This window comes from Haliotis rubra, unplaced genomic scaffold, assembly GCF_003918875.1.
Source record: "Haliotis rubra isolate DU_JTF1 unplaced genomic scaffold, ASM391887v1 Scf29, whole genome shotgun sequence".
NCBI classification, from domain to species: Eukaryota; Metazoa; Mollusca; class Gastropoda; order Lepetellida; family Haliotidae; genus Haliotis; species Haliotis rubra.
The window spans coordinates 1,587,823-1,601,328 of NW_025766957.1; the positions used below are offsets into that span (position 1 = coordinate 1,587,823).

Genomic DNA, 13,506 nt, shown 5'->3' on the forward strand with positions numbered 1-13,506 from the left:
GGATGGGTGTCCGAGTGGGGTAGTAGCTAATACCCGTCCATCAACAAAGATGGCTACTGTACCCGAGGAGTGTAAACTTTCCTACAACTTCTTGGGAAGGTCTGGCCTGAACGTCGCCAACATGTGTCTCGGCACGGGGACGTTTGGGAATCCTGGGGTGAGTCGTGGAGTCGCACGTGTTTTCCTGTCGGAGCCGATTTGTCATGACATTTGCCCAAAGCTCTCGTGAGGGTCTTGATAGGGGTGACACAAGTCAGTAGTCAATGTAACTTAATTAGAAGGTATAGTATAAATGCCTCGAACCGATTTTGTCGGTCATTTTTGTGGTCAGATTATTTGAAAGGTGTGTGTCTTAAATAGATGGTATTTTGTAAGTGACAACTTACTCTAAGCAGTGTATAATCGACATTCATGTTACCCATTTACGATTAATATACATCTGAAGAATGACAAGATTACGATAGTTTATTGTAGCTGTTTCTGCTAGTATATCACATAAAGAACCTCTGCACATAGATGTACATAGATCTATAGTCAGGTTAAAGTCAAGACAGGTGAAACTGAAAAGGAAAATTTTATAATGATGTACATTAATTAGCAAACCGTGTGCTATATAAGTCATTAGGGACAGTTCATAATTTATGGCGGGGGGGGAGATTTTTATGGAGAAACATGTACAATGTGAATGACCCCCCCAAAAATTTATGTACAAAGTAAGTGACCCCCCTGCATGTCATGTACAAAGGCAATGACCCCCATTCCCCCTTTCCGTTTTTAAGGCATAATTCTTGAATATTTGTCTTTACAAAATTGCTGACCCGACCTAGATACATGTGTAAAAAATTGATGACCACCCTACCTCCCCAGAGGTAACCCCCCATTACCCCTACATGCCACTACCCCTACAGCTTATAACAACATAGTTTACGGTCTGTTGCACTGTTAATCCACTGCCTGTTACCTATTCCACACAATGGACTAATCCACTTAAGAGACATAACAACACACAACTAAAAGGTTGAGAGAATGATTTTAATGAAAAGTGATCATCATTTGTCATCATCAAGATTTTAATAACAATTAACAATAATTCGTCATCATGATTCTTTGATGGACATTAACAATTAACTGTTAACATTCAATGTTAACATAGTCATTTGTGTCAAGTGTTTCAGTCTATGAACATTCAGTGTTTCAATCTATCCCAGCTTAAGCAGATAGCCGACGGCGTCCAAGAACTGAAGAGGTGATTACTGTCCAAGCTCAAGCTGCTCCTTGAGTCTACACAGGCGATTGTCAATCTCCCTGAAGACTCGCTTTCTGCTTCTTGTCGCAGCACCAAAGTCTATTTGTGAAATCTTCACCCTCTCAGCATGTTCAATTCTCCTAATGACTTCTACAAATCTGTATATGTTCGGATGCCTGTGTGGAATTGCACGGTTCAGTCGGTTGTGAAAACCTTCTAGATTGTTGTTTGTCCTCGGCCCAGTTGTCAGGTTGTGGTTCCACAGGGGAAGTAGAAATCTCTCTTTGGGTCAGTTCATTATGCCAGACAGGTAAATGCCGTGTGTTGTTTTAACTAATTGTAGGGGTACTGGGCTGTAGGGGTAGTGGCATGTAGGGGTTATGGGATACAACCTCCCCAGAGTAAAATGGGTGACCCCCCTTAAAATCTTCAACATCTCCCTCCCTCTCTTTCTCTCTCTCTCTCTCTCTCTCTCTCTCTCTCTCTCTCTCTCTCTCTCTCTCTCTCTCTCTCTCTCTCTCTCTCTCTCTCTCTCTCACACACACATAGCCATAAATTACTGTGTATAATCATTTGTCATGCGCAACATCTCAGCACAGAATCTAGTGATTTTAGATTTAAATAAAACAACATGTGTTGTGCGTGCGTGCGTATATACATGTATATATATGTGTGCGTGCGTGCGTGCGTGCGTGCGTGCGTGCGTACGTAATAAAGAGAGAGAGAGAGATAGATAGGGACAGAGAGAGAGAGAGTGCATTAGATATAATGAATGCTGAGTCCGGAATCTGCTCCATGGGATAAGCGAGTTATTTTCTGGCGTTAACCATTTTTAACAATTATGGAAACGAGTTCATCGCTTGCATGTATTTTTATGTATCTGAGTGAGTATGATTTCTCGCCGCTTTTAGCAATGTTCCAGTAGTTTCACGGGAGGGGACACCAGAAATTATCTTCACAAATTGTACCCATGTGTGGAATCGAACCTGTGTCTTCAGCGTGACGAGCGAACGCTTTAGCTACTAGGCTACGCCACAGCCTCTCATCTGACAAAACCTTCTGTGGGGATGTCTTCATACCTTCATCTCCGAGTCAATGTTTAATTTGATTTAATGAGATATGTTCAGAATATATATAGTTGCCTGACTGTAAACCTTCAAGACTGTGTGTGACCCGTGAAGATCTGAGTTAGAATTAATCTTCAGTAACCCATTCTTGTAGTAAGAGGCGACTAACGGGATCGGGTGGTTAGGCTCGCTGACTTGGCTGACTGACACATGTTATCGTATCCCAATTGCGTCGATCGATGCTCATGATGTTAATCACTGGGTTGTCTGGTCCAGGCTAGATTATTTATATACCGCTGCCATATAGGTGGAATATTGCTGAGTGCGGCGTAAAACTAAATTCACTCACTCACTCATTCAAAACTGTGACACATTCAATTTTGTAAACCTAACACAAACCACCACTCACGCACACAATGCTGTTATTCAGGGTAGCAGACCCAGTCAGGCCTCAGAGGAATACTCCCACCAGCTACTTGAGCGCTACGTCCAGTGGGGAGGGAACTTCATCGACACTGCGGACGTTTACTCGCAAGGATTGTCAGAGAAGTTCCTCGGATCCTGGTTAACAAAGTATGTTATGCATCTTCATAATATCAATCATACCAGTCTCTAGTATAACTTGAAAGGATTATCTGTGCGAGAGTAAAAAATGAATCCAGCTACGTAGAGGCCTTTCTGAGACCGGTAGTATTATTCGTCCACAGGAATGCCTCAACGTAGAGGACCTTTTTTGATCGGTAGTATATAATATTATTCGTCCAAAGGAATGCCTCAACGTAGAGGACCTTCTTGCATCGGTAGTATTATTTGTCCATAGGAAAGTTTCAACGTAAAGGACCTTCTTGGATCGGTAGTATATAATTATATTTGTCTATACGAATGCCTCAACGTAGAGGACCTTCATAGCTCGGTAGTATATAAAATCATTTGTCCATAGGAATGCCTGCACGTAGAGGACCTTCGTGGGTCGGTAGTATATAATATCATTTGTCCATAGGTTATGCCTCGACATAGAGGACCTTCTTAGATCGTTAGTATATGATATCATTTGTCCACAGGTTATGCCTCCAAGTAGAGGACCTTCTTAGATCGGTAATTTTATTCGTCCAGAGAAATGCCTCGATGCAGAGGACCTTTATGGATCGGTAGTATATAATATTATTCGTCCATAGGAATGCCTCAACGCAGAGAACCTTAATGGATCGGTAGTATTATTATAGAAATGTCTGAATGCAGAGGACCTTCACTGACCAGTATTACTATTCATCTATAGGCATGCCTCAATGTAGAGGACTTTCATTGACCAGTAGTACTATTCATCTATAGGAATGCCTTAATGTAGAGGACTTTCACTGACCAGTAGTACTATTCATCTATAGGAATGCCTCAATGTAGAGGACTTTCATTGACCAGTTGTACTATTCATCTATAGGAATGCCTCAATGTAGAGGACCTTCATTGACCAGTAGTACTACTCATCTATAGGAATGCCTCAATGTAGAGGACCTTCATTGACCAGTAGTACTATTCATCTATAGGAATGCCTCAATGTAGAGGACTTTCATTGACCAGTCGTACTACTCATCTATAGGAATGCCTCAATGTAGAGGACTTTCATTGACCAGTAGTACTACTCATCTATAGGAATGCCTCAATGTAGAGGACTTTCATTGACCAGTTGTACTATTCATCTATAGGAATGCCTCAATGTAGAGGACCTTCATTGACCAGTAGTACTACTCATCTATAGGAATGCCTCAATGTAGAGGACTTTCATTGACCAGTAGTACTACTCATCTATAGGAATGCCTCAATGTAGAGGACCTTCATTGACCAGTAGTACTACTCATCTATAGGAATGCCTCAATGTAGAGGACCTTCATTGACCAGTAGTACTATTCATCTATAGGAATGCCTCAATGTAGAGGACCTTCATTGACCAGTAGTACTATTCATCTATAGGAATGCCTCAATGTAGAGGACCTTCATTGACCAGTAGTACTATTCATCTATAGGAATGCCTCAATGTAGAGGACCTTCATTGACCAGTAGTACTATTCATCTATAGGAATGCCTCAATGTAGAGGACCTTCATTGACCAGTAGTACTACTCATCTATAGGAATGCCTCAATGTAGAGGACTTTCACTGACCAGTAGTACTACTCATCTATAGGAATGCCTCAATGCAGATGACCTTCACTGACCAGTAGTACTATTCATCTATAGAAATGCGTAGAGGACTTTCGTGGACCTGTTGTATTATGCACAGGTAGGAATGCCTTGATGTACAGGAGCCTCATCGACTAGTAGTTTCGTACACAGGTATAATTGCTGTAATTGCTTCATCGATAATATTTATTGACACTCTGGCCACTGTCGTTGTTTCAGACAATCACGTGACCAGTTTGTTATTGCAACAAAGGTTAGAGGAATCGTGCCAAGTGGGGTTGGTCTCAGTCGTCGCCATATTGTCCAGAATATTCAGAACAGTCTCGAGAGACTCCAGACAAACTATGTGGATCTGTACCAGGTTGGTAATTAATGCAAAGCGTGTCTCTGTACCAGGTCAGTGTAAAATGCCGATCGTGGATCTGTTCCAAGTGAATGTAAAATGCAATACGTGAATTTATACCTGATGAACGCAAGATTTTTAATGCCACACTCACAAATATTCCTGTATAACTATATACCGTTCTGTAAATAATCGAGTCCAAACAATCCAGTGATTGATATCGTGAGCATTTATGTACACAGTTGGGATACCATGACACGGCCTGGCCCCCTGTCCCGTTAGTCGTCTCAAGTTGTGGTTGCTGAGGACCAATTGTAGCAGAGGTGTGGCAACAGTTGCAGATACTCTGATAAAAAGGTTTGTTGCAAAACATGTAATTGTTTCAGATGCATTGTTGGGATGATGGAACTCCCATCGAAGAAACACTCCGTACGTTCCATGACCTTGTTCGGTGTGGGAAGGTGCTCTACGTCGGTGCCAGTAACGTGGTGGGCTGGCAGCTACAGAAGATAGCATGTACCACAGACAAGCTGGGCATCAACCCCTTCATTAGCTTACAGGTAAAAGGGTTCGATTCCCCACATATGTACAATGCGGTGTCTCCCGCTTTGACATTGCAAACAATATTGCTAAACGCGGCGTAAAACTAAACTCACTCACTGACTCACTTGAGACTGTTGGCGACTATTTCTACTCTCTTAGGGGCGGTGGGGTAGCCTAGTAATGGTTAAAGCGTTCGCTCGTCACGCCGAAGACCCGGGTCCGATTCCCTACATGGGTACTATGTGTGAAGCCCATTTCTGGTTTCCCCCGATGTGATATTGCTGGAAAATTCCTAAAGGCGGCGTAAAACCTTTTACTCACTCACTCTACTCTAAACATCACTGACGTCTGGCTAGAATGTGTCGATCTGTTGACGCTGGAACAACACGTGGTCAACCTTTCACTGCAGTGTCCATATCAAGAAGGCCAGAGTTACTTCCCTTCACTAGGTCAACGGACGGGTGTCCGAGTGGGGTAGTAGCTAATACCCGTCCATCAACAAAGATGGCTACTGTACCCGAGGAGTGTAAACTTTCCTACAACTTCATGGGGAGGTCAGGGTTGAAGGTGGCCGATGTGCATGGAGTGATTGCACTGTCTACAGTGTAGGTAGACGATGCCAGGATGGTTAAGGTGGGTGGTTGACAGTGAAGGTAGACGATGCCAGTATGGTTAAGGTAGGTGGTTGATGCTGAAGGTAAACGATGCCAGGATGGTTAAGGTAGGTGGTTGACAGTGAAGGTAGACGACGCCAGGGTGGTTAAGGTAGGTGGTTGACAATGAAGGTAGACGATGCCAGGATGGTTAAAGTAGGTGGTTGACAGTGAAGGTAGACGATGCCAGGATGGTTAAGGTGGGTAGTTGATGCTGAAGGTAGACGATGCCAGGATGATTAAGGTGGGTGGTTGACAGTGAAGGTAGACGATGCCAGGATGGTTAAGGTAGGCGGTTGACAGTGAAGGTAGACGATGCCAGGATGGTTAAGGTGGGTGGTTGATGCTGAAGGTAGACGATGCCAGGATGGTTAAGCTAGGGGGTTGACAGTGAAGGAAGTCGATGCCAGGATGGTTAAGGTAGGTGGTTGATGCTGAAGGTAGACGATGCCAGGATGGTTAAGGTGGGTGGTTGACAGTGAAGGTAGACGATGCCAGGATGATTAAGGTAGGTGGTTGACAGTGAAGGTAGACGATGCCAGGATGGTTAAGGTAGGTGGCTGACAGTGAAGGTAGACGATGCCAGGATGGTTAAGGCAGGTGGTTGATGCTGAAGGTAGACGATGCCAGGATGAGATGGCTCCAATGTGTGGCCTGGTAGAAGGGTCCCCGATCACAGACGGCAATGGTGGATGCTCATGCTTTCAATCACAGGTTTGTCTGGACTATAACTGTTTCTTTACAGGCCATCGTATATTACTGAAATGTTGCCATCCCTGACATTATTCAGCATTCCAATTTCCAGTAGCACCCCAGCTCTATGGCGTCTGTCAGTAAATTATCGAGTCTGGGCCAGACAATCTAGTGATCAACTGCATGCGCACCGATCATCACACGTGTGATATTCAGTGAATCACCCTTAGTTCCATTCTCTTCCCACAGAGGTTACTCCTGTCATATCTTCCTACGTAACCTCTCTTCTAATACGGCCATATTTCCCGGTTCTCGTAAAATCCCTTAGCGGCAAAAGATCGCAACACGAATTATCTCCCTTCTTTCTATCCAATCAGAACACGTGTTACATCGACTTAGATATCAACTTGACTAACACAAGCAAATGTGGGGCCACAAATATCCCCCATCTGCCGGGGACTTGTGTTGATGTTACACACAAGACGTTTAATGGCTAGCTTGTCCGTTGTCAACGACGGCGATGGAGATGCCACTGATCCGCCATAACATGACTGAGTTCTGTCTAGAAGAAACGTTTGCGCATCGCGCAGGGGAAGAGGTTTAGTTTTCTCGAAGTATACGGAAATTACCGAGGCCTTGCGAATGATCACTTTTGAAACAACGTCGCTGATTGCACAACTAAATCTGATTGCCTCCAATCACGAGTCTTGAACGCTCACACCATGAAAGGGCCGTATTAGAACAGAGGTTACGTAGGAAGATATGACAGGAGTCACCTCTGTGGGAAGAGAATGCCTTAGTTCGTGTAAGTATTGTTTTAGAAATAGAGGAGAAATGTGCTTTTACCCAAATGAAGAATCAAACCGAGTTTTCATCTTGACAAGGGAACACTTTACCCTCTGAACTACCCCATCTCCACAGCCCTTTTGTTCGAACTGAATCATAGTATAAGCCTTGGTGTGTAAATCTGCAACGGTAATTGGATGTTACATAAACATCATTCTCTACTCAAACAACGGATGCCTCGAAATGGTTAAGTTGCGTTTTCGTAATGTACCTGTTTCAGTCCGCCTAAACTCTAACTCAATAAAATTCAAGTATATATTTTTAAACAAAACACAAACACCAGCTATCGAGACCAGTGCCGTTTATTTCAGTGGAACAACTGAAGTTTACAATCAGAAACTCAACACATCATCAGGGCACGGGACTCGTGGGGTGAAATATACAAACATCGTGACACTTCCTTGTATTATACTGAAGTACTATGTGATATACAAGGATGACGTCATGCATTGCAGCCATTTTGTTCTCTCTGGGATTGACTCACATAAGTCATGTGACTGAACAAGCGTACAGCTCAGATATTCTTGCCAAATAGCTTACAATGGTAATTAAGTTCGAGAAATTCACAGGGTAATTGTATCACTGGGTCTTAATTATGTTGTAGTGTTTCACAATATCAAAGGTTTGACTGGTATGTACGATATCGATTTGTTATACGAATAAGAAGAAAGATTAAATTAACAGGACCGAGTTGTTATTCAATAGGTACGATTTTAGAATATTAGTTTATGACGTTTCGGACACGTTTGAATCTATTTCCATGATCAATTTAATGCGGTCAGTGACAAGCGAGTGCTGGACACGTCATATGCTTTGACCATGCTGTGGAACAGACCTATTAATCACTAACAGGTTACCGTGTGTTTACTGCATACTGGTATGCTATTAATGTGTGTGTTCAATGTTTGTATAGGTCAGCCCGGTTTTTCATACGGTTAAAGGAATGATAGGGGAGAAATAACATAGAAACATCACCTTAAAGTATTCAGATATAAGTATTAAGATATAAGTATTAAGATATAAGTATTAAGATATAAGTATTAAGATATAAGTATTCAGATATAAGTATTAAGATATAAGTATTAAGATATTAGTATTAAGATATAAGTATTAAGATATAAGATTGCATATGATAGATTCTGCTGAGTGTGCAGACCTTTAAGAACAACTAGCGAAGATGGGCGACATTGTCGACTTCACACACGACGGGTTGAGGTCACTACAGAAACACAGTGGCCAACAGCGAGAGCACCAGTGACGTCATCACAAAGGTCACGTGGTCTGCAGCACCTGAAAAGAGAATGTCCAAATTTGGATTAGATCATCATCTAATATTAAGGACAAGCAAATTACTGTATGTTTCATCAATGTCCGAGTTATGACATAAAATTGAAAGTGAGTGAGTAAGGTTTTACTGCGCTTTGAGCAATATTCCAGCAACATTACGACGGACAATTCGCCACCACTCGCCCCTTTCCGTAACCCGGAATAACACGAGTTGATCACGAATGCACGGCGGACGACACGAGTATCGAACTTGGTCTTTAGTCGTAACGAGCGAGCGCTTCAACCACTGGACTACCCCACCGCCCCATAAAAATCAAAGATAACACTGACACTGAGCGGACGTGTACTTGGTGCCTGTGCTGGTGACTAGTGCGGCATGGGTTACAGCGGTACATCCGGGCTCTGTGGTGTTTGTGATGAGGGACAGGCAAGTTCTCAGGGTTGTCAGGACACTGTATCACAAAGACGATATTCAGAAATAACAACGAACGATAACATGGAGATTAGAACATTAAAGTTATTTCGATACATTAGACCTTCACTACATGGGTGTCATTTGAGCCACCCCAACCCTTTGCCCCTCCCCCAAATCAACAATATTTACCGTTCGAAATCAATGTCGGTCTCTAGGCCCGAAGCCGACTGAAAACCACTCGGAGCCACAGCTTTCGTTTTCTGCAGGTCCTTATGGCAGGCCTTCTGCTGGCCGACAGCATTTTATCCCCAATAAGTGACATATCCCTGTATGTACATTCTGATTCCGACTTTTCAGAAGACTTGGATCTTGACATGGACGTTGATTTGGTGTTAATGAAGACAAGTCAGGGAGTAAAATTTATCTTTTTAACTCAGTTTGTTAGTTGTCACATTTTGTGTTTGCTGGGAATTACTTATATTGTAGCTAAAATATAGAGCCTACACATTCTGATCAGAATCCATAACTTTTTATGGTTCTAGGTCCTTAGGGCCTGCAGCGTTTCAAAGTTCGAATACACAGACAACTTCCGATTGTGTCCAAGCTTGGTCCCTTCGTATTCATATACTTTTCGGTTGAGTTGAACCTCGGATAACTCGAAGTATTTCCGTAGGTCTCTCCAACTTCGAAACAGTGGTGTTTGACTGTAGCAGATTATAAACTTAAAAAGTAGCTTTTAAATTCTACATAGGACATAACGGTACTTTAAAGTCGTGCTTACTTGCAGTATTTGGTACTGTCGCTGTTGTCGCCCTTGGCAGCGTCAATCTCACACTGGCAAGTACTGGTCGGAGCTGGAGTGGAAAGCAACATAAAAGTATAAATGTGGCATGGTTTTAAGCAGTCCTTCAGCTTTATCGGGCCGGCTTAAGGCAGTCCGTATTTTCCAGCGTTTCTCCCGTCTGCTCTGAATTTTCATACCGAAGTGAAATAATGAAAGTTTTCATAAGTATTCTTATCTCAATTCCCCACCGCTGTGGACATTAATGCCCTAGTATGGAAACATCAGATATTCTTACCCTTGCACACAAATACACAACCTGGTCAGCCTGATCTTTCTTTGTCAGTCTCTACATTTGTAAAGAAAAATGTTTCCGAAGCAACGCGACTGGACTATTATAAATTTTGAAATTTTATGGAATAGTAAAAAATGTTTTTTGTTTATATTTTTTTCCACCAGCCTGCTCCCTTGCTAAAGAGTTTTGAGATGAATAACACACTACGGATGTCCCACGGATGGCAAGTCTACATGGCCTGTTTAACATTGTCCAGCGTGTAATAAGTGCTACGTCTGGTTCTGAGAAGGGTCTGAGTAATATGAGTCTTCCTGACCATTCACTATAAGAGGTAAACATTATCCGATTTTTAAGAGAAGACAAACGAAATTGTTGTTAATTAGTTCAATCAATCTTTCTCGGACTATCACGAGAGACCCAGTCCAACTAAGACGAGTGCATGAATGGTGCAGGCAAACCAAGAGCCATATTATGAATTAACCTGGGATTTGAGTGAACTATCTTTGTACGACTGACTGACTGAGTTTGATTTTACGCCGCTATTAGCAATATTCCAGCAACATCACAGCGAAGGACACCAGAAATGGGCTTCACACATTGTACCCATGTGGGGATTCGAACCCGGGTCTTCGGTGTGACGAGCCAACGCTTTAGCCACTAGGCTACCCCACCGCCCCATCTTTGTACGACAACGGGACACAAAACCGTACATATAATTAAGAGTGAGTGAGTTGAGTTTTACGCCACCTTTAGTAATACCCCTGCAATATCACGGCGGGGAACACCAGAAATGGGTTTCACACATTATACCCATGCGGGGGCTCGAACCCGGGTGTTCAGTGTGACGAGCGACCGCTTTAACCACTCGGCTACCCCACCTCCCCCACATATAATTAAGAAGCAACTGCGGATCCTGTTGACCCTGAAACCAGATCAAAACCCTCCAGTGTTGTCTGTTTTCCAAACACATGATTGGAATGTCGTCACTTGACTTGTGCGACTGTGATTGTAAGAGGTTTTCTTTCTTTCTTTTTTTTTGTTTAACACCGCACTCAACAATATCACAGCTATATGGTGGCAGTCACCAAATAATCAAATCTGGACCAGACAATCCAGTGATCAACAGCATGAGCATCGATCTAAGCAATTGGGATACGATGACATGTGTCAACCAAGTCAGCGAGCCTGACCGACCGATCCCGTTAGTCACCTCTTACGACAAGCATGGGGCTACTGAAGATCAATTCTAACCCTTAATGGCTACCAAGACATGTGGAAATATCTGTGAATGATCTGTGTCTGTGACCGGGAACAGTTGGTGATGATGGCAAGGGTGGAAACTGCAGTTTTATAGTCTGGGAACTTCTTTGCATCATGAAGATGATTCGGTTTCAATGTGGATTAAATTTATTATACCTTCTTAAGACAACGTGACCGCCTCCGTGGTGTAGTGGTTAGAGCGTCCGCCCGGAGAGCGGAAGGTCGCGGGTTCGATCCCCGACCGCGTCATACCAAAAGACGGTAAAATATGGTACTTGTTGGTCCCTTGCTGGCGCTCGGCATTAATGGGCACAACAAGGACTGGTCGGCTCGGAGTCAGTATAATGTGTCTGAGTGGGGTATTCATGCTTAACTGCGGTATGGTATCTCAGTGAGCTAGCACTATAAAACCAGCTTAAGTCTGGGCTAGTACAAGCAGCCGCACATTACACATACACGCATGCACGTCGTCATATGAGCGAAATATTCTCAAGCACGACGTAAAACCCAATTTCACCTCACCTCACCTAATGCAACGTCCATTGTCCTGTTACAGCGACCTCGTTCACTGACACCTGCGGTCGCTGCTTCTTGCACGTGCGTATGCCAATACACCTTCACATCAGAACAAAATGTGGAAGATGAGCGACAAGCATGGGATGTTGAAGACCAATTCTAACCCGGATCTTTACGAGTGAATGCAAGAGGTGATTTACCTGGACACATATCGGCTGAAGCATTGGTCAGAGAGGCGCGTGCTGTCTCGGCTGTCGTGGCGATAGCGCTTTTCGTAGTTGTACCGTTGCAGCCAGTAGGTGTCTTTGCTGAGCTGAGGCAGTTGAGTTCTGCCTTGTACGCCCTGCACGAAATATATCTAGGTGTAAGTACAGTACATAGATACAGATAACGACGTTTATAATGATCACTCTTCTTAAGAAACAACGGATATAACGCCATGGGATGTTGGCTTCATAGTTTACAAGAAATGTATACAACGAACTACAAAGTTGCTGTCAAAATGAGCTCGGATAAACGAAAGCTATGATGCTTCATCCTCACAATGGAACACATGTTTTGTCATAATCATATTGTTATTTCAATAAGAAAGCAGATATGACATAATTCAGTATCTCTTGTGAGCGTATATTTAGGTGTAAGGTTCTATACAAAGCAGAACTATTTATCAGAATGGTTCGATTCTGACAATTTAACTCATTATGGCGAATCAAATTCTCCTGACCGTTGATGGTACATTGACCTGTCCCAGTGTTCAAATATTAATCACTGGATCGCCCTGTCAGATGTAATTGTTTACACCAGGCGGAGTCTTGGGCAACAAACAAACACCTAAATGCAAATATAGTTTGAGTAGTGGATGCTACCAGCAACGAAGAACATGCTTATCCATTCCATGGAGTCTGATTTAGCAGACATTCGAATCTCATAAATTTCAGTTGGTTGAATTTTACATACACACCCGACCCACCCTGACAACCCACCCCCACCATTAACCATCAAAGAAGCTCACAATATTTTCTTTTCTGTCCCATCAAATCTGCATGCACGTACCATTTACGTGGTACGCTCTAACAATTTGTTTTTCTAAGATGCTTCGGTGAAAGATCAAAGGCGCCGACAGTACTTTATCAGACGATAAGAAGCACTTTTGCATTACGTCACAATGTATTGGCATCACTGCGCCACAATAAACTACTCCGTTGCATCCCGTTTCTTGGTTTGCAGTTGCTTCACGCAGCTAACATCACTGGTGGAAACGTTACGTTTATGTTTTCTAACGTTTAAAATTAGGGCTTCAACGAGTCCATTTTTTTGGACTCGAGTACTCGAGGGGTGAGACTCGACTCGGACCCGAGTACTCGAAATTCATACCTTTCAAGCAAACG

At 43.0% G+C, this 13,506-nt stretch overlaps 2 protein-coding genes across 2 annotated transcripts in view; one reads left to right on the plus strand and one right to left on the minus strand.

Moving 5' to 3' along the window:
• On the plus strand, positions 1 to 12,310 carry LOC124281807 (1-deoxyxylulose-5-phosphate synthase YajO-like). The gene is made up of 5 exons (XM_046717800.1): positions 1 to 157; positions 2,744 to 2,886; positions 4,706 to 4,847; positions 5,216 to 5,389; positions 12,159 to 12,310. Exons 1-5 carry the CDS (start codon positions 50 to 52, stop codon positions 12,279 to 12,281), a joined length of 690 nt encoding a protein of 229 aa, XP_046573756.1. The 5' UTR covers positions 1 to 49; the 3' UTR covers positions 12,282 to 12,310.
• LOC124281806 overlaps positions 8,634 to 13,506 on the minus strand; it is a 19,874-nt gene continuing 15,001 nt past the window's right edge. The window contains exons 5-8 of the mRNA XM_046717799.1: positions 12,319 to 12,461; positions 10,048 to 10,120; positions 9,182 to 9,303; positions 8,634 to 8,854 (exon numbers count right to left, since the gene is read on the minus strand). Of these exons, the coding sequence (XP_046573755.1) occupies positions 8,784 to 8,854; positions 9,182 to 9,303; positions 10,048 to 10,120; positions 12,319 to 12,461 (409 nt within the window). The 3' untranslated portion in view covers positions 8,634 to 8,783. The remainder of the gene's footprint in view (positions 8,855 to 9,181; positions 9,304 to 10,047; positions 10,121 to 12,318; positions 12,462 to 13,506) is intronic.